The sequence below is a fragment of the Chinchilla lanigera genome, unplaced genomic scaffold (genome assembly GCF_000276665.1).
Source record: "Chinchilla lanigera isolate Chin_1 unplaced genomic scaffold, ChiLan1.0 scaffold00069, whole genome shotgun sequence".
Lineage (NCBI taxonomy): Eukaryota > Metazoa > Chordata > Mammalia > Rodentia > Chinchillidae > Chinchilla > Chinchilla lanigera.
The window spans coordinates 4,044,895-4,068,189 of record NW_004955470.1 but is presented as its reverse complement, the minus strand read 5'-3'; the positions used below and the strand labels follow the sequence as shown (position 1 = coordinate 4,068,189).

Below are 23,295 nucleotides of genomic sequence, written 5' to 3'. Positions count from 1 at the left end.
CCCATGGGCCACGGGCTCCCCGTAATTCTCTGGTCATCAGTAACGCCCAGCTCTGAGGTCACTGTCCCTCGCTGGTCCCAGCCCCCACGCCGCAGCTCACCGTCTCTGCGTACACCACCATGTCGCCCTGGCGGAGCAGCTGCAGGTCCTTGCTGTCAGTGATGTTGCCAAACCACATGCAGACCCGGAGGTGGGCCAGGGGCCCGTCCTGCTGTCCTTCACCCTCCGGGTACTGAGTCAGAGACAGGTCAGTCCCACAGGGCACAGGAATGTGGGTGAGGGAGGGGACACACGCTCTCCAGATGGGTCACACCCACGCCTTCTGCCTGAGCTGAGAGCAGGGATGCTCACGCTGAGCTGGGTGCTTCTGAAGCTAGAGCCTGCACCACTGGGCTGGGAATGGCTGGGCTGTAGTGCATTGGCCCAGCCCGTGCAGGGGGACGGTGGCACTCTACTGCATGCTCACCGTGTGTGCGAAGTGCATGGACCCTCAACACACCTCAGAGAAGCAGGCGTGGGTATCACCAGCCCCATTCTACAGAAGAGCAGACTGAGGCCTGGACACGGAGAGGAGTTGTCCCTATCACTTAAGCCTACGAGCCGCAGAGCAGATTCAATCTCAGCAGGACAGGGAGGAATCTCATAGGCAAGAGTAAGAGGCTGAGCTGGGTGGTGGAAAGGGCCAGGAGCAGCATGTTTGGGGCCAGGGAAGCCCATGGGCTATCACAAGGGAGGCGGCACCTTCTCCAGGAGGCAGAGGGACACAGGGGAAGGTCCAGCATTACATATTGTGGAGAGCTCCCAATCGTGGTCAGCAGGGAAACATCAAGGAAAAAGACCAAGTGGTAGCCATGAGGGTAACGGAGGAAGTAGATTTGGGGACCATGCTGGAGAACCATGGATGTGGCACCAGCCCACAGCTGATGGGGACAGGCCTGTGCCTTTCTCTGGGGACAAGGATCAGGGAGACAGGAAGCTGCCACACCCTCAGGAAGGACCCCTGGGGCTGTCCTGGGACCCCCTGCTCCCCACCTGCAGCAGAAGGGTCTGGATCTTCCCACAGAACTTGCCAGAGTACAAAGGCCCCTCCGGGGAGAAGATGACAGTGTGTGCGGGCACCCGGGCGAAGGCCACACGCTGCTCCTCGGCTATCAGCCAGATCATCACATCGGGGAGGCTCACCTGGGGCTGGGGACACAGGCTTGTCAGGACCTACGCGGCAGCTCGCAGGCCCACCCCTGCCCTGCAGCCAGCGCCCACCTCGGGCAGCACAGCATTGAGGCGACGCAGCCAGCCCTCCACTGTGGCCACCATGTCCCTGGGCTTGGCTTCCTTGGCCCTCTGTGCCAGCTCTTGCAGAAGGAGGCTGCGGAGCTGCCACCTCTTCCTGTCCAGGTTGGTGGCTTTGGGCTGACCCGTCATGCAGGGCAGAGGGCGCCTGTGGCCAGGACAAAGTGGCGGGGGCTGAGCTAGGCCTCTCTCCTGTTTCCCATGTGTCTACCTCTGGTCCTGTCACAGGCTGTGGGGCCCTTTGAGCCCTGCGACCCTGCCAGAGCACAGCTGGCCTGGCCTGGGAGCTCTGCCCACCATGTGGGAGGATGTGACTGCGACGGAGGCCACCCAACCCGGGGTAGAGGCTGAGAGGCTTTCTGGCGGCCTCCAGGACAGGCAGCGCCCCACTGGGGCCTGCGGGGGGCAGGAGCAGTCGGAGAGCTGTGGAGACCCTCACTGTTGGCCTGACAGGTGTGGGCGAGGTGGGTTTGGGAGGAGCACGAGGTGTGGTGGGGCGCGGAGGCAGCACTGGATGGGGCAGCCAGGCCGCGTTTGCAGGCGCCTGGGCGGCAGGCTTGGGTTCAGCTGGAAAGCAGCCTGGGGGTGGCCAGGGCTTGCAGGGCCCAGCCCCAGCCCACCGCTCTGACTACCTGCAGTCCTTCACAAAGTCCCGCCGCAGCTTCTCCCACTGCGGAAGCAGGGCAGGGTCCCTCGGGTTCCGAATGGACTTCAGGGTGTCCAAATTGGCTTTCTGGGCGGCAGGGGAGAAAGGAGCGCACGGGTTCAACGGGGAGGTCACCTGGTACAGGGCCGGGCTGAGGGCGATTCCAGCCAGGACCAGGGACCTTGCTGGGTACTGGTCCTGGCAGTTCAAGGCGGTCACATGCCCTAGCCAGGCTCGGAGACCTCCACTTTCTGCTACCCAGCAGAAGAAATGGGCAGCAAGGGGGCTGGGGATTTAGCTTAGCGGCAAAGCGCCTGCCTGGCAAGCGCAAGGTCATGAGTTCGGTTCCCGGTACCGGAGAAAAACCAAAACCAAAACCAAAAAAAGAAAAAAAGAAAAAAAAGAAATGGGCAGCAAGGAGGACCCAGGATGGGTGGGCCTGGGAAGCAGTGCCTAGGTACAGTACCTGGGCAGACCCGACTTCCTGGGCGGGCAGGGCAGCGCCTCGCTTGGCTGTCTTTGTGCCTCAGTGCCCACCGCTGCCTCTAGCAATCTGCGCTGCTCTGGCGAGGACGCGCAGGCGCAGTGATATGAGCGCCTAGCGGCGCAGTTTCCGCGCGCCTGCGCACTCACCAGGCGGTCCCTGGCGAACTGGAGCAGATTGAGGCCGTGCATACGGAAGCTGACGTCCTCCCAGCTGGATGTCACGGCCACCACCGGCTTGGTGTTGTACCAGGGGATGTAGTGGTAGATGTTGCCTGGGACATGAGACACGCAGTAGGGTGGGGCTGTTGAAGGACCTGAGGTCTCTCTCACCGTGCCCCCTTTCTTCTTCTTTTTTTTTTTTTCTTTGTTTCAGTGTGGGGGTTGACTCCAGACGCTTCACACTGAGCTGCAACCCCAGCCCTTTGTAATTTTTTTTTTTTTTTTTTTGAGACGTGGGTCTTGCTAAATTACCCAGGCTGGGGTAAAATTTGTGATCCTCCTGCCTCAGCCTCCTAGAGTGCTAGGATTACAGGTGTGCACCACCACGCCTGGCTGTGTCCCCTTCAAGGACCTCCCATGGACTACTTCATTCCTCAAGGATGTGACCTGCTGACCACATTAACGGGACCCCTTCTGGATGCTGGGCCTGACCTGTGTACTCTGACGACCCCAGCTCTGTCTGCACAAAGTCCCTGGCCTCCAGGTGCGAGAACCCAGGCTAGCAATGGCCTGGAGGGCATAACACAGGCACCTGGCACCAAGCCGAGTTCTGAACCTCAAGGGAGACACCAAGGCAGGGGCCTGTCTCCAGACAGGGCAGACCATGAGCCAGAGAGGAATGGGTTTGTTCCGGGCCGCAGCCCTGGAGGGCCTGCCAGCACAGAGGTCCGGGTGGAGTGCAAGAATGACGAAAAAAGGTGGTGCCAGGCCAGGTGTCATGGTGCGTGGTCATAATCCCAGCGCTGTGGGTGGCTGAGGCAGGAGGATCTCAGCCCAGATTGGTTTAGCAATCTACCAACTTAGCAAGACCCTGTCTCAAAATAAGAAAAATTTTAAAAGGGGCTGGGATGGAGCATGCACACGTGCATGCACACACACACACACACACACACACACAGAAAATAGACTCTGAAAGGTGACAGCCAGAGACCAGAGAGAGAGCACCATGTGAAGGTGGAGATGGGGAATGGAAAATGATGCATCTCCCAAATTAGGGGCACTGAGGATTACTAGGACACTGAAGCTGGGAGGGAGGCACAAAATCCTAGCACTCAGGAGGCTGAGGCAGGAAGACTGCTGAGAGTTTGAGGACTACATAGTGAGACCCCATTCTCAAAAAAAAAGAAAAGAAAGAAGCCAAAATCAAAACATACCATTAAGTACAATAAACAGTGCACCAAACAAAACCAGGGGGTGCATGCCTGTAATCCTCCTGAGGCAGGAGGATGGAAGGCCTGAGCAACATAGTGAGTTCAAGGCCAGCCTGAACGCCAAAGTGAGAGCCAGTCTCGAAAAAATAAAAACAAAAACCGATTCTCAGCCTCAGCAGGAGTTAACACTGACGCCTGACTTGTAGCTTGTCTCCTCCAGACCTGTGATAGAACACACTTCTCTCACTTTAAGCTGCTCACGCTGGAGATATAGCTCAGTGGCACAGTGTCTGCCTAGCAAGCACAAGGTCCTGAGTTCGATTCCTGGTATAGGAAAAAAAAGAAAACCCAATCAGTCTGAGGCACTTTGTACTGCACCCTTGGGGCCAGGAGAAGTTGGGGAAATAACCAATCCATGGTCCCTGGCTTAAGGATGGGAGCCAGGCTACCTGTGAAGGCTGAAGGCTGTCGCACAAAGTGTTTAAAGTGGTGCCTGGGGCCGGGGATATAGCTCAGCTGCACAAGCGCCTGCCTGGCAAGCTCAAGGTCCAGAGTTCGATTCCTGATACCAAAAAAATAAATAAATAAATAAAGTGGTGCCTGATTGGAGAATGAAATTTCAGCCAGACCTCAAAGAATTTCCAAGAAATTCTGAAGAAAAGAGCAGTTGAGAGGCCAAACACCACCCCCTGCCAGCAGCCCACGCCTAGCCACCCACCACCGGAGAGGAAGCCAAGTGCAGCCTCATCAAGAGACACTGGACGTGTTCCCTGAGCTCTGACCACAGCAGCCAAGGTGGGAACAGCCCAGAGAGCCCGCAGCAAGATGAGGGATAAACCATGGTGTACGCCTGGCCTCAGTTTCCCCAGGGAGTTGGTTCCAGGATTTCTTGCAGATACCAAAGTCAACAGATGCCCAAGGTCCTTATAGAAAATGGCATAGCATGTATGTATGTATGTATATATATATCTCCTCCTGTATACTTCAAACCGTTTCCAGAGGGCTTATAATTCCTAGGATAATGTAAATGCTATGTAAATAACTGTCATGTGTATTGTTCAGGAAATAATGACAGGGAAAAAGCCCGCACGTGTTCATTACCAATGCAGTTGGAGGTGGCACTGGGGATTGAACCAGGGCTTCTGCACTGAGCAACATCCCCAGCCCATTTTTTATTTAAGTTGCTAAATTCCTTGGGCTAGGCTCAAACTTGCAATTCTCCTGCCCCGGCTTCCCAGAGTGCTGGGATTACAGGTGTGCACTGCCACATCTGGCTCTGATGCACTTGTTTTGAGTAATTTTGGTCTCTGGTCAGCTGGATGTGTGGAGCTGGGGTGTGGGAGGGGCCCCCGAGTTCTCAGGACACTGTGCTATGCAGCAATGCGCACGAGCGGCAGGCAGCTCCACCTGAGGCCAAACAGATGTGCCAGCGATTCCCAAGGGAGCTGATGCGTGAAGCAGCCGGATGCCCAAGGACCCATACTATGTGGTTTCTTTCATGCAAGACAGACAGAAATGATGAAAGGGAGGAGAGGAGAGCGGTCGCCCTGGGTGGGGCGGGAGCAAAGCACAGGGTCCCCTGGCCCTTCACGATCTGAAGGGATGGGTTTGCTTTGGAATAATTAGGCACCGCACTGGACACTGTGGCTTGGATATCTTTCCACAGATGTGTTATCCTTGAATTAAACGCTTAGGTAAGAAGTAAAAAGTTGGAAAGGCAAAACAGACCATCAGCACGTACAATGCAGCACGCGCTTTGGGGAAGAGCCAAGGGGCTGGGAGCTGCTGGGGCACTCTAAATCAAATGGTTCTCATGGCCTGACAGTGCTGAGGTCCAGAAATACCCAGACTATGGATGAGAGAGACCACAAGATGAACAACAAGGGGAGAGATTTTAAAATATGGAGGGTGGCTGGGAATGGTGGTGCACACTTGTCATCCTGGCACTCTTGGAGGCTGAGGCAGGAGGGTCACAGGTTCAAGCCCAGCCTGGGCAACTTAGCAATTTAGCTACTGCAGAATTAGAAAAGGGCTGCAGATGTAGGGCATAAAAGAAAAGGAGAAGTAATTTACAAAGCGAAAAATCAGAATTGGCCGGAATTGTTGGAAGACACCAGGTCTGGGCTCTGGTACTGAGTGAATGGTGGGAGGGTAAATAAGCAGAGACCCACGACTGCGGTTCTCAGCAGGAGCCTGGGCTGAGATGCAGTTTTCCTCTTCTGCCCTTGGATGGCTTACAAAAGCAACACGGAGGAGGAAAACAAGTCCATTTCCAGCCGATGGAGACAATGTCATGTGCAGATTCAGAATACACAGCTGGGCTGCCAAAAGCAACCCCAGCTGCTGCGGGAGCCCTGCAGGCTGCCGGGCCATAGACATGCCAGGAAGAGGATGCGGTGGCAGGTGACAGCGGGAAGCACAGCTGAGCACAGAGAGCAGGGGTCGCAGACAGGGCCAGAGAAAATGCTCCTGAGGGACAGGCGGAAACAAGAGCCCGGCACTCACCAACCAGAAAGGGGACAAACCAACAGAATGTGAGAGGCCAGGATCAGCCCTTGCCGATGCCCCAGAGGGGCACTGGAAGGAAGACAGGAAAAGAAAAGTCACCCAAAGAGAGCCAAAAATGTCCAGAAAGGATCAGGGAGAAAAGAAGAGACATAGAAGAAAACCACGGAGAACCATTAAACCCATAAATGGAGCCCCCAAAGTAGAAAACTAATCAATGGAGCAGAATAAGTATTTTAACATATAATTTAAGACCGCTCGCATAGGGAAATATAGGTAATTTGCTTTTGTTTTTTAACGAATGGTGCTTGAACAATGATAGGCATATGCAACTTAATTCAAATGAATCACAGAGCTAACTAACAAGTAAACCTATAAAATCTTTACAAGAAAAAACAAGAGAAAATCTTTATGACCTTAGGTTAGGTTAGAGTTCTCAGCTATGACACCATAAAAGAAAAAAGTAAATTTGATTTGATTTAAATTAAAAATACAGCATCTGAGGGACTGGGGATTTATCTCAGTGGCACAGCGCCTGCCTGGCAAGTGCAACGTCGTGAGTTCGATTCCTGGGACCGGCGACAAAACAAAACAAACAAACAAAAAATAAAATAAAATAAATAAAAATACAGCATTTGTACTTCAAAAGACATGATTAAGGTCAGGCATGGTGGCACCTATAATCCTAGCACTCGGGAGGCTGAGACAGGAGGATCACAAGTTCAAGGCCAGCCTGAACTATATAGTGAGATCCTGTCTCAAAAAATGAATAAACAAAATAAACAAAACCCCCAAGCAAAACGAAACAAAAAACTACTAAGAAAATAAAAAGACAAGCCACAGGCTATTAGAAAGTTGTATGTCTGATGAAAGACTTGTATCCAGACTATATAACCAATTCTTACAACTCAGTAAGATAAACAAACCAATTAAAAAATGGGCAGTAGATTTGAACAGACACATGAAAGAAGATCAGTGGTTAAGCACATGAAAAGATGCTCAGTATCATTAGATATAGGAAATAGAAATTAAAACCACAATGAGACACCATTACATTCGTACTACAATAAATGTAGTAGAAAAGACAGATGATAAACATTGGTGTGGATGTAAGAAACTGAAATCATCTTACATTACTGGGGAACATCAAATGGTGCAACCACTTTTAAAAAGGTTGGTAGTTTCTTACAAAACCATTTCATGTTTAAATATTTTACCCAAGATAAATGAAAGTGTATGTCCACACAAGGACTTGTATCTGAAAGGTCATAGCAGCGTTATTCCTAGTAGCCAAGTAGTAGAAATAATGTCCATTCCCTGGGGATCGCTATGTTTATAGGATGGAGTACATTTTTTCTTTCTTCTTTTGCAGAGCTAAGGATTTAACCCGGGGTCCTGGGCATGCTAGGTAAACAGCTCTACCTCTGGGCTATGTCCCCTGTCCAGCTACTTGACAATAAAATGGAAAGAAGTACCACTGCATGCCACACCATAAATAAACCTCCAAAACCTTGTGCTCAGTGTAAGAAGCCAACACAAAGACCACACATTGTATGACCTCATTTATACGAAATACCCAGAAAAGGAAACACATAAGCAGTAAATTTAGCTGTGTGGGCCTGGGGTGGGAGCAGGGGAAGAATTCCGAACAGCACTGAGGGATTTCTCGGGGTGACGGAGATGTTCTGAAACTGGGTGTAGTGGTGATTGTCCAAATCTTACTAAAAATAAATGAATTTTTTTTTCTTTTGGTGTGTGTGGTACTGGGGATTAAACCTTCACACTAAGCCACATTCCAAGCCCATTCTATTGGTTGATTGATTGATTGATTGTGCTTTTGAGACAGGGTCTCACTATGTAGTTCAGGTTGGCCTTGAACTCACTGTGCAGCTCAGACTGGCCTTGAACTCACAGCGATCCTCCTGCCTCAGCTTCCTGAAAGCTAGGATTACAGGCGTGTGCCACCATGCCTGGCTATTTTTTAAATTTTGAGACAGGGTCTTACTAAGTCAGTAAATTGTCCAGGCTGGGCTAGAACTTGCAATTTGCCTCTGTCTCCCAGAGTTCAGGGATTACAGGCATGTGTCATCGTGCTAAGCTAAAACAAGTGAATTTTATGCCACATATATTTTAAATTTTTGTTGCGTGGATTTTTTTATGGGGCGTAAATTATACTGCTAAATCAATTGCTTGATAAATAAACAAAGATTTTACTCATCAACATAAATACAAAAATCCTAAACAAAATTTGTAAAATGCTGGGGATGCTGGCACAGTCCTGATAGCCTGCTGCTTGGGAGGCTGAGTAGGAGGGACATGGGTTCAAGGCCCGCCTTCTCTAAAAAAATTTTTTTTCAATAAAAGTACTAAAGTATCACTCAGTGGTACAGTATTTGCTAGCATGCATAAGGCTCTGGGTTCTATTCCTTTTTTTTTTTTTTTTTTTTTTCCGGTACCGGGGATTGAACTCACGACCTTGTGCTTGCCAGGTAGGCGCTATGCCGCTGAGCTAAATCCGCAGCCCCTGGGTTCTATTTCTAATACTGCTTCCACCAAAAAAAGAAAAAATGCAATATAGAACAAAGGTAATGTAAAGTATACATGCAGTTTTACTGGTATAATTCCATTCTGTATTATACATAATAAGACAGTATTATTATTTATATGAGTGATTTGGCATAAGGATTGAGAAATAAATTAATGGAACTGAATAGACATTCTAGACAGACAATATATGGTTAACTATTTTTTTTCTTTTTGTCTTTTTGAAACAGGGTCTCGCTATATAGTTCAGGCTGGCCTTGAGCTCACTTTGCAGCCCAGGCTGGTCTCGAACTCGCAATGATTCTCCTGCCTCAGCCTTCCAAGTGCTGGGATTACAGGCATGTGCCACCATGCCCAGCTTGGTTAACTAATTTTCAACAATGGTGTCAAACTAATTCAGTGTGGGAACAAACAGTGTCTTTCAGCAAATAATGCTGAACTGGATATGTATGTAGAAAAAAAAGAACCTCAACTCCTCCTTAATACTGTCTATAAATCAGTCAAATTAAATGTAAACCTAAACAAAGAGGCTAAAACTATAAAACTTGTAGAATAAACAGTAGCTTCACGATCTTGGGACATGCATGATCTAATGGAATCGTTTCTTGGACCACATAATGTACTAGCTACAAAAGAAAAAAAATCAACAAGTTGAACTTTACCAAAATTAGAAATCTATGACCTTCAAAAGATTCTGTGTAGAAACTGAAAAGCCACGCCACAGACTGGAAAATGTTAGCAAAACATCTCGAACAAAGGACCTGTACCCAAAATATAAAAGAATGCCTGCAATTCAGTATAAAAAGGCAAACTCAGTAAACAGTCCCTTCCCCACAGAAAGGTGTAAGAATGTCCACTTTTCTATATTTTACACGGGGTGTTGAGTTCATGATCTGGCAAGAGATTTAACATACAAATCAATAGAAAAATACAACCAAGTGGAATCATAGATAAAAGAGAGGAACAGGTTTTGGGTTTTTTTGTTGTTGTTTTTTACAGATAAACAAATGCCTATATCCATATGAGAAGAGGCTCAGCCTCATTTACAATCAGGCAAGAGCAAATGAAGGCCCAGTGAGAGGCTGTCTCACATTCACTGGCTTGGCAAAAATTAAAAGCCTGGGCAGCAAGTCCTGGTGAGAGCGCAGCATGGCAGGAACTCTCATACCATCCTGATGAGAGTGTAATTTGGAATAATCACTTTTGTCTTGAGATTCTCTTCCATTCCCAGGTATATAATTTAGAGAAAAGCCTTGCCCTTATGACCAGGAGACATGTACAAGACTGTTTACAACAAAATTATTATAATACCAAAAAGAGATACAACCTCAGTGTCTACATATACCACATAATTTGTGGTGTAATCATACCATGGAATATATACACAAGTGAAACTGAACCCATATAAAAATGTAATGTTGGCCAAAAGATATGTTTGCAGATGAATATGATTAAGAGTCCTACTTGCATAAAAAAGAACAGTATTTTTTTTTTTTAAAGGAACAGTATGCTTTTCAAAGTTCCGTGCATAGAGGGGTAAAGATTAAAAATAAAGCAAAGGATGATAAACACAGGAGACAGGATCATGGTTATTTTGGGGCAAGACCAGACAGGGACATTTTTACAGTGCTGCAGACTTTCTGTTTTCTAAGCTGTGTGGTGAGTTCATGGGAATTCTTTTTTTTTTTTTTTTTTCCGGTACCGGGAATTGAACTCATGACCTTGCGCTTGCCAGGCAGGCACTGTGCCGCTGAGCTAAATCCCCAGCCCCCGGAATTCATTCTTTTTAAAACTGTAAGTATATTTATATACTTTTGTGTACATATGTCATAATATAAAAAAATAAGAACACGAAGCTAGATGGAAGAAACCAGGCACAAGGAATCACATATTGTACAATTCCATGAACACGGAATTACAGACTAGAAACAGGAAGTAGTGCTTGGAGGTAGGGGGGAAGTGGGGAGCAAGCACCAATGGGCCTGGGGTTTCTTTTGGGGTTGAAGGAAATATTCCAAACACGACTGCGGTGATGGTCGCTTGATGCTGTGAATGTCCTGAAATCCACAGGGACGAATGCTTCAAACAGGCAAACTGTATGGTGTGTGAGTTGTCTCAACAAAGCTTTTGTTTAAAAAACAAGCTGAGAAGTGGGGTCACGGAAAGGCTCTCAGTGGGTGGTAGGTAAGACTGACAAAGATGCAAGGGAGAAAGTTCTGCTCCATGCCAGTGGTTCTCAAATTTTAGCGTGCACCCAAATCACACTTGCTTAAAATATAGTTTCTGAGGCCCCCTCTCCAGGTTATCTGAATCTATACCTGTGGTGTGGGGACAGGGTCTTGCTAGGTAGTTCAGGCTGGCTTTGAACTCACTATGTAGCCCAGGCTGACCTCAAACTTATGGCAATCCTCCTGCTTCAGCCTCCTGAGTGCTGGGATTACAGGCATACTCTATCATGCCCAATTACTTTTTTGTGGTACTAGGGATTGATGCCAGGGCCTCACGTATGTTAGGCAAGTGCTCTAGCACTGTGCTACACCCCTGTTTTTTACAAAATTTTTTTATTGAGACAGGGTCTCACTAAATTGTTCAGGCTGTCCTCAAAATTGCAATCCTCCTGCTTCAGCCTCCTCAGTAGCTGGGATTACAGTGGTGTGCTATTACATACAGCAAGAATCTGCACTTCTAACAAGCATGCCGGGGGTGCTGCTGGCCCAGGACTATGCTACTCTACAGTGCCTGATATAGATGCCCCAAATCTATTTATTGGATGAGTGGGTAGATAAGTGGTTGGTTGGGAGTTTGAAACGGAGGATGGCTGGGAGGTGGATGGCTGGGAGGTGAACAGCTGAGTGGATGAATATGTAAATGAAGAGGTGGATGAAGGGAGGGTGGATGGTAACTGGACGGATGGACGGGAGTTGGTTTGGGAAAGCAGGAGAAATGGGGTTGGGGAAGTTGTGGAGCATCATGGGAAGAGGACTTGAACTGGACAATCACCATCGTATATCACGGGACTGTACTGTGTGGTGGACACCAGAGGCTTGTAATTCAGGTCCATCTTGTTTCCGTAGTGGCCAATGCTGACCTCGAACTGGATGAAGTCTTTAAAGTTGGGCATCATGGTACAGGACAGGAAGACGACACACAGCCCATACTTTTGGCGGTTCTGGTGTTTCTAGAATGGCAGCCCCATAGCCCCAGGACATGAGTCAAGGGCTGGACAAGACTGTGCTGCCCAGGGCGATGAGGAGGAGATGACCTGCTCTCTCAGAAGCCCCTTGGCTTCCCTTTAGGGTTCAGGATCACTTCCTCTGCTCCCTCCTCCGCCGGGGGCCTCTAGACTACGGTGTCCCATTAGGCTCAGCTCCCTTGTCCTTCCACTCCATCCACCCTGGCCCGGCTGTTTCTTCCAGGTGGTGGAATCCACTTGGCTCTGGATTCCATCCCTGGGCTCAAACTGTGAAGACTGACGATCCCCAACCTGCTCCTCCTCCACGGAGTCCAGCTTGGTGTCCGCCATCCCCGACCCCTCAGCACAGAGGCAGCAAAGGGATGTGGGCTTGGGGGATCAGCCTGGCTTCCTGCTTCCTGTTGGTCACTGGCTCCGACTGTTCTGTTTCCACAGTATCTCTAGGATCTGTCTCCTTCCTCCAGCTCTCCTCTATGGAGACCGTGTCCCCATTTCCCTGAACCGGGTAACCCCAACTTACTCCTCCCCAGTCTATTCATCTGGGGCCAGGGAGGGCGGATGAGCGATTTTCCCTGGTTACCTCGATCCGGGCCACTTCTTGGGAGAGATCCTTTATCATACTGTCTTGATGGGACTTGATTTGGGTGATTAACTCCAGGAGGACTCGACCTCGATAAGACAAACCGTCCCCAGGAGCGCCAGGAGTACTCTGGGAGGGACAGAATGCAGGGAAAGGGAACAGAGTGATGCTTCTTCTGGAAATCCCCCAGAGCAAAGAGGAGGCGTCGAGAGCTCCAACCACAATCCAGGGGCAACTCCAGATGCCCAGACACCTCCACGCCAGGAAACCTCTGGGCCCAACCCCTTTTTTGCCTCTTGGCATCCAGCACTCCTGTCACATCTTCCACCCATCAGAGAACTTGAGCGACCTCGCAGGCCACTGTGATCACCACAGCATGCAGGCAGCCTGACCAATCAGGACATGCCCTGCCTCCTTGGTGACAGGGATTGGTCCAAAGAGAGCACACATGACCAATCAAAAACCAATCAGAATCTTCCCTAAACTAGGGCTTGGCAGTTCAGGCTTGTAATTCCAGCACTGGGAGGTTGAACCAAGAGGATCACAAAGTTCAAAGGCAGCCTGGGCAATTTAGTGATTTAGCAAGAACTTGTTTCAAAATAAAAACATTTAAAATGGGTTGGAGATGTAGTTTAGTAGGAAGGCTCTGGATTCAATCGCCTGTGCTGCAAGGGGAAAAAAGTTTACATGGTCTTGGGTCCTGGTTCCCAGTCAGACTACAGACAACAGACCGAGACAAGCAGGAGAGAAGGAGGGGAGGTGTTAAGGGCCAAAGGAGAGAAGGGGTGAGAAGGAAGGAGCCTCCTACAGGCCTTCGAGGTCTGGTTCCTGCAGCCTTTCCTGACTCACAGCCCTTCCCAGCCTCCTTCCCTTTTCCTTTCCCAACTCAGGATGGCTTCTGGCATTTATCACCTGTTTTTTGTGTGTTGGTTTTGTTTTTTTGAGACAGGCTGGCCTTGAACTCACAGAGCTCTTCCTGCCTCAGCCTCCTGAGTGCTGGGATTAGAGTATGCCACCACGCCAGGTTCTTCTCACCTGTCTTGAATAACCTCATGCTTTTCCTTGTTTACCTGGGCCCGTGTCCTTTCCTCCTGCAGAAATCTTACTGTAGGTCTCCATGGACCTTGTGCTGTTCCTTCCATCCCCCTGCTTTCCCCCTACATACAGCTCGGGTGGGCAGAAGTCAGCCCAACTCCAGGCCCTGGAACTTTATGGCCATGGCATGATAGCGCCTGCGTCCCCTAGAGCTGGTGGGAAAGCTTACACCGGCTTCTTCCTGGATCCTGGACGGAGCCTGGGGACCCCCGTGGAGAGGTAGGAAGCTGGGGCCGAAGCAGGGCAGGAAGCCCGAGTAGAGGCCTGCAAGGAAAGCTGTAAGAGGGCAGGGCTGGGCCAGCGCCGGGGAGGCGGGAGGCGGGCCGCTTGGCTTGCCTTCGATCTCTTCTCCGGTGGAGGAGATGTGGCTGAGCGACAGGCTGGCCGTGCCGATCTCATCCTGGCAGTTGCTCGTGGCGCTGCGGAGAGAGCACTGCAGGCTGAGCCGGCAGCCGCGGGGTTCTGCTCCACCCCGTGTGGCTCTGGTCCCTCACCCACGCTCACCAGTCCAGGGCTCGGAACTTGATGTAGCTGGAGAGGAAGGGCAGCTGTGGGGGCCGGAAGAGCCGTGAGCACACGTGGAGGGGAGACCCCCCCGCCTTGTTTTCCGGTCCTGGAGATTGCACCCAGGGCCTTTGTGTTGAGCAACATCCCTAGCCCTCTTTCAATTTGGAGACAGGGTTTCTCTAAGTCACTAAGCTTGGACATGAGATCCTCCCGCCTCAGCTTCCCCAAGTGCTGGGGTTACAGACGTGTACCCCCACACCTGGCTTCTCTGAGACATGTTAAGAGTGGTGGAGGAGTCCTGGGGCTGCGGTCTGGCTCAGTTATCAGTGCACCGCAGATTAACTGGGTTTCACCAGGGAGCTTACGGGGCTTTAGTTTTAGGGACCTCACAAGGCCTGGATCTGCGTCCATTTATCATTTTGGACTCTTGCTCCTGTATTTGATTGTATTTTGGTGCAGGGTGTGGAACCCAGCGCCTCAGGCATGCCAGGTTCTACCACTGGGCTACATCCCCAGCCTTTATATTCTTGCTGTTAAGGCAGCATAGGTCAGGTGTGGTGGCTACTCCTGTAATCCCAGCGCTTGAGAGGATGAGGCAGGAGGATGGCTGTGAGTTTGAGGCCAGCCTGGGCTACATAAGCAAGTTCAAGGCCAGCCTGCACAACACAGTGAGACCCTGTCTCATAAAAAAAAAAAAAAAAAAAAAAGCAGCAGAGCCTGAGAGCCCTCAGCCAGTCCCGCCAGTGGAGCGATGCAGGATTAGGGTCCCCAGGACCCTTCTTAGTCCTCAATGCACACTCACTCATCACTTAGCTTTTTAAACAGCAGAGAGTAAATAATAATGGCCTCAGCCCTGGCAGGGTTTCCGTCGTTCCCCCAGCCCGTACAGCAATGGAGTGAAATGCCCAGTGAAATGCCCCCCATTGAGCAGGCGCTCATTCTTGTTGGGGGAAACTGAGGCAGGAAGGGGTTGAGTTCCTAAACTTTTCACACGGCACGTGCGTAGGGAGGGGCTGCTTCAGAAGTCTCACCCACCACTCCCTAATGCGGGGGTCTGTGATGTGTCCCTCCCTACAGATGGGGGTGAGGCCCAGGGACCTGCTCAGGGTCGCACAGGAAAGGGTGGAGCCGGGGTCTGAGCCCCGGGCTGAGCCCCCACTGTGCTGCTCCCCGATTGTTTTTTTTTCTGGTACTGGGAATCGAACTCATGACCTTGCACTTGCCAGGCAGGCGCTGTGCCGATTGTTAATGAGAAAGTGAGGGGCCGCCGCGTGCCCAGCAGCGTGGGGCCCAAGTCTCTGGAGCTGGGCTGGCGGGAAGCTCCCAGATCCACACCCTCCTCATCCGTCTCTGCTCGCCCAGGGGCTGGCGCTGAGGCAGGAGCTGGGGAGAGGCCTCTGGCTGAGCAGCTGCTTGGGAATTGGGAGGCCATGGCCCCGGCTAAGGGCAGAGAGGGGCGCCACATGACATTTGGGTCTTGCAAAGTAACTGCTTCTCCGAAATCAGACACATGGCTGAGCCGTCTTTCCTTCTGCCTGTTCAGTCTCCTAGCCTTCCCTAGCTCCTTGCCTTGACTCCGCAATGCTGTCCCCCTCCTACTCGGGGACTCTGGATGGGCCACTGGCACAGGCCTGTGTGAGGTGCAGCTGCAAGCTCTGTCCCCCAACAGCTGGGCCTTTCCAAGGGGGTGACAATCAGGCCCACACCAGAATCACCTCAGCGCTGGGGACCATATTCGTGGGGAGAAAAGTGAGGTCCAGGGGTATTTAGAAACCTTGCTAAGCTATAGCACCCACATGGCATCTGAGGACCTGGGCCACCAGGCCTCATCACAGCCAGGGAAAGGTGGCAGGGAGCCCAGCAAGACTGCTAGATGGATTTGGCTGCCTCTAAAATACCTTCCTAAAAGTCTATAAAATCAAGCTGGGTGTGTGGTGGCACAGACCTGTAGTCTTAGCACTGTTGGAGGCTGAGGCAGAAAGATTCCAAATTAGAGCCCCGCCTGTAACTTAGTGACTTACTGAGACCCTTTGCGGGGGAGCTGGGGTGGAATGTAGCTCAGTGCGAAGGCCCTGGGGTCAATCGACAGTACTGGGAAAAAAGCCTATCACATCATCCAAGGAGGTGAGGCCTATTGAAGAATGGTTGCAAATGATGCCTCGCTAGTGGACTGACTGGTGAAGCTTCTAGAAGCAGCAGGTGGGAATGCAGAAGAGAAAGGAGAGAGCTGGGTTCATATCATGCACTGTAAAGTAAAAAAGGTAAATATTCTCAGGGAGCTGGGCTGCTGTGACCCAGGGTTCTGTGAGCTTGCCCTTCACAGAGCTCCAGCTGTCTCTCAAAACAATTTATTCTCATTTCTGCACAGCTGGGAGCCTGGCAAGGAGTCACAGGGTCATTAAGGATTTAAGAAAAGTCGACCCCTGCGGCTTTGGGAGGCCAGGCAGGACAGGGCGCCACACCGACTGGAGTAAGGGACCCCAGGGCAGAGCAGCTTGGAGCCAGTCCACGGAGGAGCGAACAGCTTGTGCTGCATCCCGCCCAGGGGAGGGGCTGTGCCCCGAGGGCCTCTACAGAGACACGGTTCTCTCTGGGCACACTGCCTGCAAGATGAGAAAATGTATAACACAATTTAGAACTACTTTTTTTGAGGCGGGCGGTACTGGGGGTTGAATCCAGGGCCTTCCCACTGAGCTACACCTCCAGCCCTCTTTTATTTTTATTTTGAGACAGGGTCTCACTAAGTCATTAAAATGCCCAGTCTGGGTTTGAACTTGCCATCCTCCTGCCTCAGCCTCCCGAAGTGCTGGGATTCCAAGCATGTACCACCACACTCAGTTCAGAATGAGTCTTGAAAGTGACTTGTTTTCTTTCTTTAATTGCGTGAAAAAGCAAGTTTAAATTCTCTGGCAAGTCCAGACCTATGGCTCACTCACTGCTTGGTGCTGGACAAATAGGGTAAGGGTCTCTGGAAGTCACCCAGGGCTTCCTCAACTCCCTACAGGCAGTGCTGTCCTGGCCCCACCTCCTGTCTGCACCCTGAGGACCCTGGACTTTCTCTTCTGTGGGACGTGGGCTCGGGCAGCCGTACCTGGATCTGGAAGGTCAGGATCTGGTTCCATATGGGGTTGTCGGTTTGGTGTTGCACTTTTGTCCTGAGCTGAGAACATCCGAAAGCTGGATCAGTGCTAGGCCGTCCGTCCTGCCGGGCCCTGCCCTCCAGCCCTGTCCTGCCCAGCAGCATGGCCTTTTGTAGCACCCAGGTGCCAGGGCTACTCCTGGGTCTAAAGCTGAGCTCATCAGCTCCTGCTTCTTTTGCATGGTGCTGGGAATGGAACCCAGGGCCTCCACATGCCAGGCGAGCTCCCGACCACTGCGCCGCACCCCCAGCCTTTCCTTTAAATAGATAGGGTAGAATTGCTAACTTTATTCTATGAGTGTACACAGATAGATTTTGTTAGATAAATTTGGAGATTCCCAACAGAAAAATGACCAAAACCATGTCTGATGGCAGCAGCACACCCTTTTTAAAATGATCAACTGATTTTTCTTTAAAAGACTGATTCCACTGGGCTGGTAGTACACGCCTGCCATCCAAGTATTTAGGAAGCTGAGGCAAGAAGATCCCTGGAGTTTCGAGGCCAGTCTGGGCTACATAGTGAGTTCAAGGCCAGCCTGAACACATAGTGAGACTGTCTCAAAAAAAGCATTAATAATAATAATAGTAATAGTAATAAATAAATGTGTCCACAATGGATTCTTGGTACTTCTTGATTGGAAGGGTAGACATTAAGCCTTCTTCCCTATGTGTGGCTGGATATAACTTTTTTTTTTTTTTTGTCTTGTTGAGACAGGGTCTCCCTATGCAATTCAGGCTGGCCTTGAGTTCACTTCATAGCCCAGACTGGACTTGAACTCACAACAGTCCTCCTGCCTCAGCCTCCTGAGTGCTGGGATGACAGGCATGCACCACCACATCTAGCTGCCTGGATGTAATTATTACCTTTGACAGAGAGAACAGAAACGATGATTTGTGAATCTGACACAAAACTATTCCCCAGACTTGAACACTGGACCCTTTTTTGCATGCAACATTCACCAGCACACTTTGGAAAATGCTACTTTGTATTCATAGAAGTTTATGGAAGGTCAGCAGTTCTCTTGCTGGGAATTTTTGCTTTCTAGATGAGGAAACTGAAGCCAGAGGGGATGGTAATGGTAATGGTTTTTGTGTTGTATATATATATTTTTTTCAGTAATGGAAACTGAACCAGGGCCTTTACTCTGAGCTACATCTCCAGCCTTTTATTATTTTATTTTATATTTCAGTGTTTTGAGATAGGTGGCCCTATATAGTTCAAGCCATCCTTGAATTCACTATGTAGCCAGGCTGGCCTCGAATTCATGAAGATCCTCCTGCCTCAGCCTCTCAAGTGCTGGGATTATAAGCAAGTGCCACCACCCCAGCCTCCCTGTTTTTCTCCTGTTGGCACACTATTTCATTCACCCATTACTCCCCCACACAGCTGGATGTTTGGGTCCAGTGGGCACCTTCTCCCTGCCAGGTGCTGGACATCCTCTGGGAATCAGGAATACGCAACCTGACTGCTCCACAGAGTTCCGGGCCCAGAGGTCACCTGCACACTGGGTGGCTGAGCTGGGACGTGATTTCTGGGGTCCTGTACATGACCTCTGGGTGCGGTGTTGTCTGGGTCAAGGAGCTTTCTCCACGTACCTTCTCCCCGATGAGCTCCACCTCTAACACGGGGCTGGCTGGCTGGTATCTCCCTGTGAGCGAGACAGGCAAGGACTCCTGAGACAGCAGCAGCATTTTTCAGCTGGAAACGCGGGGGCGACAGGCAACTTCAAACCCTCCCTCGCACCTCAGGGTGAGGTCTGCAGTTACCACTCTGCCCCTTTTGTGCATCAGCCTCACAGTGGCCCGGGGCGGGAGGCACAGGACGGCCACAGGGGCCTGGGTCTACAGGCGAGCATCATACAACATACAGGGGCCTTCATACAACAACTCGCGGTGGATTTCAGTGTCACCCGCTCCCTGGCCCAAGCCTGAGGTCAGTGTCGGAAGGGATGAGGGAGCCCCGTGAGGAGCTGGGGGCCTCCTGCCCTGCTCCCCGACTCTAACTGAGGTGCAGGTCCTCGGCACAGTAGATGAAGAGCTGCAGGTAAGCTGTGGCCATCGGGACAGCCGTGGACTTGAAGACCTCAATATCCGTGTCGTCCCTGTACAGCAGCTTCTGATCCACCTGGAGGGACCAGTGAGCCGGGTGGCCTCGGGGTGGCAGGGCTGTCACAGCCAAGGCCACCTATTCTGTGGGCGGGGAGATTGGGACAACCCTGTCTTGGCATAGTGGGCAAAAGGAAGGATTTGCAGGTGAAAGGCCACTTTGAGGGCTCACAGCTGCACCAGGGAGCAGCCAGCTGGGGTTGGGACGGTCACAGGGCTTGGGGGAAGCCTCACCAGAGCCTGGTCTCCCACACCAAGGGCACAGATGGTGACTTTCAGGTAGCCTCTCACCCCGCTTCCGGGTACATTTGGCTGGCAGAGGCCCAGCCATTTCCTCAGGAGGGTGTGGCCTGGAGAAGCAGAGGACTCTGGGAGACCAGCCTCTGCCCCCTGCCCCCGTGCTCCCCTAAGCCACTGCGTTTCCGGGGGAGCCAGGGAGGGACATGTCTCATGTGTGCTGGTTCCCACAGTGGCACAGGGAAACAAGGGTCCCTTCTCCAAGTAGGCGATGACTGAGTGAGCACTCATAAAGCTGCCAAGGGTGGCTCTGGGAAAGAAGGACCCCCTGGCCACCCTGGGGACCAGCTGAGAGAGTGGGTAACGGGTTAGGGTTACAGCTGAGGGGAGGAAGGAGAAAGCCTCCAGTGTCCTATTGCACGGTAACCTAACAGTGCTTCCTTCTCTGGGGGGTGATACCGGGGATTGAACCCTGAGGTGCTCTAGCACTGAGCTATATCCCTAGCCTTTTATTTGTTTGTTTATTTATTTATTTTATTTTTATCTGGAGACCTGGTCTCACTGCTTTTCCAGACAGGACTGAAACTTTTTGCTCTTCCTGCCTCAGCCTCCTATGCTTGATGATCATTAATTGTCTATTTCAAAATAGCTAGTAGAGAGGATCTTGAATATTCCTAACACAAAGAAATGATAAATATTGGAGGAGATAGTTATACCAATTACCTTGATCTGACCTTTACATTGTATACAGGTATTGAACTATCAGTCTGTACCCCATAAACATGTACAATTGTTAGCTGTCAATTAACAATGTTAACAACCTCAATCTCCCAAAATTGGGTTCAAAAAATAGACATTCAACCCAGGGTTGTAATAAAAGGTTAGCATTTGACCCGAAGGGGTGCCTTGACTTTTCTAGAGAAAGATGCTATTATTATAAAGTAAGATAAAAATACCATGAAGTACAAGAACATATTATCAAGTACAGAAAATGACTCATACCCCTTAATACCCTCCCCCATTTGTTGGTGATCCTGAGTTATTCTCACCCGGTGTGACTTTTCTTGAGATTTGTGACCACCATTACCTACCTGGAGAGTGGTAGACAAACCCGATGTCTGTCTGCAAAGACAAGGGCAGGTGCGGGTCAGAGACCTGCTGTGTCTGGATCTCAGACCCTGGTGGTCAAGGCTTGGGCCCTGTTTAGAGCTACGGGGAAGAGGGAACCCGGTGAGTGGTCTCAGGTCACTGGGGGCTGTGTCCTCACAGGGAGTGGCAGGCCCTGTCCCTCCCCTTTCTCTCCATTGCTTCCTGGTCATGAAGCAAATGGCCTTGCCCTGCCACGTGTCCCCACTCTGATGTGACACTACATCAGAGTAACCAGGTAATTAGAGAAATGTGAATCCAGGCTGGGGGTGGTGCCACAAGACTGTAATCCCAACACTCGGGAGGCTGAGGAGCATTGCCACAAGTTTGAGGCCAGCCTGGGCTACATAATGAGACCCTGTCCTCAAAAAAAAAAAAAAGAAGAAGAAAAAGAAAAGAAATGTGAACCAAACAACATGAGATTTATTTTTACCCCAGAAAGGATGGCTATCATCAAGAAATCAAATAATAATCTGGCAAGGCTGTGGGGAAAAAGGAGCCCTTCCATGCTGTTGGTGGGAATATAAGGTAGTACAACCACTATAGAGATCAGTATGGAGATTCCTCAAAGAACTAAAGCTAGAAATTCCACTGGACCCAGCTATTCTTTCTAGGCATCTTCCTGAGAGAGTTAAAAACAGCATAGTCCAGTGATCCATGCTTGCTCATGTTTATAGCAGCATAACTCATAACCACTACATCTGGGAAGCAGCCTACATGTCCATTAACAGATGAATGGATAAAGTAAGTGTGGTATTTACATACAACGGAGCACTACCCTGCCATAAAGAAGGATAAACTTGAGTCACTTGTAGGAAAATGGGTGCATTTGAAACCATGATGTTAAGTAAAATAAATCAGACACACAGTTTGAATATTACATGGTTTCTCTTATATGAGAAACCTAAACTGTAGAGAGCAAAATAAAAGATGAATAATACGAAGCAGGGAGAGAGATGTTTTGCAAATGGGAAGGGGAGCAAGAGGTGGAGGGAAGAGGGAAGCAGGGGAAGGAAGGGAAAGGAAAGGGGTGGAAAAAGAATTAAGATGTATTATGTACCTGTACCAACTCCCCATTAGTCATTATTTGCTGCAAATATGTACTCACAAACATAAAAACTTGAAAAACACACAAAGTAACCAGGCCAACCATCATGGACTGGGACATGTAGAACTGTGAACCAAAATAAACCTTCTCTCACATAAGATGATTATCACATATTTGTTATAGTGATGGAAAGCTGATTACCAAGTCTCCAGCCAAGATGTGTAATACCTGCTAAGCAGATGAAAATACTGCATCGGTCAACTTTTGGTCACTGGAGCACAATGCCTGACCCTGGAACACAACACCTGACCCTGCAAGTTAAGAGAAGAGAGGTTTATTTGCGCTTCCAGTTTCAGAGGGTTCAGTTCCTGGCCAGCTGGTGCCAAGGCAGGAACATCATGGCGGAAGGGCATGGCAGAGGAGAGCTGTTCTGGCAGCCAGGAAGAAAAGAGCAGGAAAAGAACCTAAGAAGAAAAGGTCAGGGACAGTGTAGCCCCAAGGTCATGCCCCCATGACCCGCTTCCTCCAGTCAGGCTCTACCTCCTAATCACCTCTCCAGGAGTCCCTTAATCCAGTAAGTTGACAATTAAGATTACCTGGCCAAGTGCTCACTGCTGGTGTTGGAGCGCAGTCCTTGCCTTAACAACTTTAACCTTTCAAACAACTTGGCAGGGAGGTCCATTTTCACCTCCTCTGCAGGGGAGGATACTGAGTTTGAGAGAAGGCCCAAGCCCGCACTGGAAAGACCAAGAACCCAACACTGTCACCAAGTCTCCAGCCAAGATGTGTAATACAAGCCAGCGCAGCCCTGACTCACACCTAAGTGCCACACCACCGGACCGAAACTAAATTGTTGTCTAACCTTCCAAGACATCAGGAGAGTGAGGGGAGATAGATACACTTCTCAAACAGGCCAGTGAGCAGGACAGTGAAGTTCATCCATCTTCGTCTTTATAGTCTTATATCTGGAGACCATAACGTTAAGTGAGGTAGATCAGACACCCAGCTAAATACCATGTGGTTTCTCTCATAGGAGAAATCTGAAGTGCAAATAAATTAAAGAGCACGATGAAAGATGGGCCATAGGAAATGGGGGCTGGAGGGAGCTTTGCAAATGGGAAGGGAAGAGGAGTTGGAGGGAACAGAGAGAGAGGGGAGGGGAAGGGGATGAGAACAGAATTAGGAAATGTTAGGCACACGCACCAACTTCCCATGATGACTATAATCGTTAGGTGCTGCAAACATGGATGCATAAGAATAAAACTTTTTGATCACTCAGGTATAGCGCTATTTGTTTTCCCTAGAAACCACTTTGAAGAAACCAAAGCATAGCACAACAACCATTGATAATTTCCTACCATTTTTTCTGTAACTCACTATTATTTGTCTATTTGTTTTCCTGA

The 23,295-nt window shown here is 50.0% G+C and overlaps 1 protein-coding gene across 2 annotated transcripts in view; it reads right to left on the bottom strand.

Moving 5' to 3' along the window:
- The window catches only part of Fer1l5 (fer-1-like family member 5), a 60,309-nt gene that overhangs the window by 12,540 nt on the left and 24,474 nt on the right, over positions 1 to 23,295 (bottom strand). For both annotated transcript variants that reach the window (XM_013522710.1, XM_013522712.1), the window contains exons 10-23: positions 20,790 to 20,820; positions 19,696 to 19,811; positions 19,360 to 19,480; positions 18,952 to 19,004; positions 17,308 to 17,376; positions 14,214 to 14,257; positions 13,879 to 14,128; positions 12,615 to 12,743; positions 11,842 to 12,019; positions 2,570 to 2,694; positions 1,923 to 2,023; positions 1,261 to 1,438; positions 1,033 to 1,188; positions 101 to 232 (exon numbers count right to left, since the gene is read on the bottom strand). In XM_013522710.1, the coding sequence (XP_013378164.1) occupies positions 101 to 232; positions 1,033 to 1,188; positions 1,261 to 1,438; positions 1,923 to 2,023; positions 2,570 to 2,694; positions 11,842 to 12,019; positions 12,615 to 12,743; positions 13,879 to 14,128; positions 14,214 to 14,257; positions 17,308 to 17,376; positions 18,952 to 19,004; positions 19,360 to 19,480; positions 19,696 to 19,811; positions 20,790 to 20,820 (1,683 nt within the window). The remainder of the gene's footprint in view (positions 1 to 100; positions 233 to 1,032; positions 1,189 to 1,260; positions 1,439 to 1,922; positions 2,024 to 2,569; positions 2,695 to 11,841; positions 12,020 to 12,614; positions 12,744 to 13,878; positions 14,129 to 14,213; positions 14,258 to 17,307; positions 17,377 to 18,951; positions 19,005 to 19,359; positions 19,481 to 19,695; positions 19,812 to 20,789; positions 20,821 to 23,295) is intronic.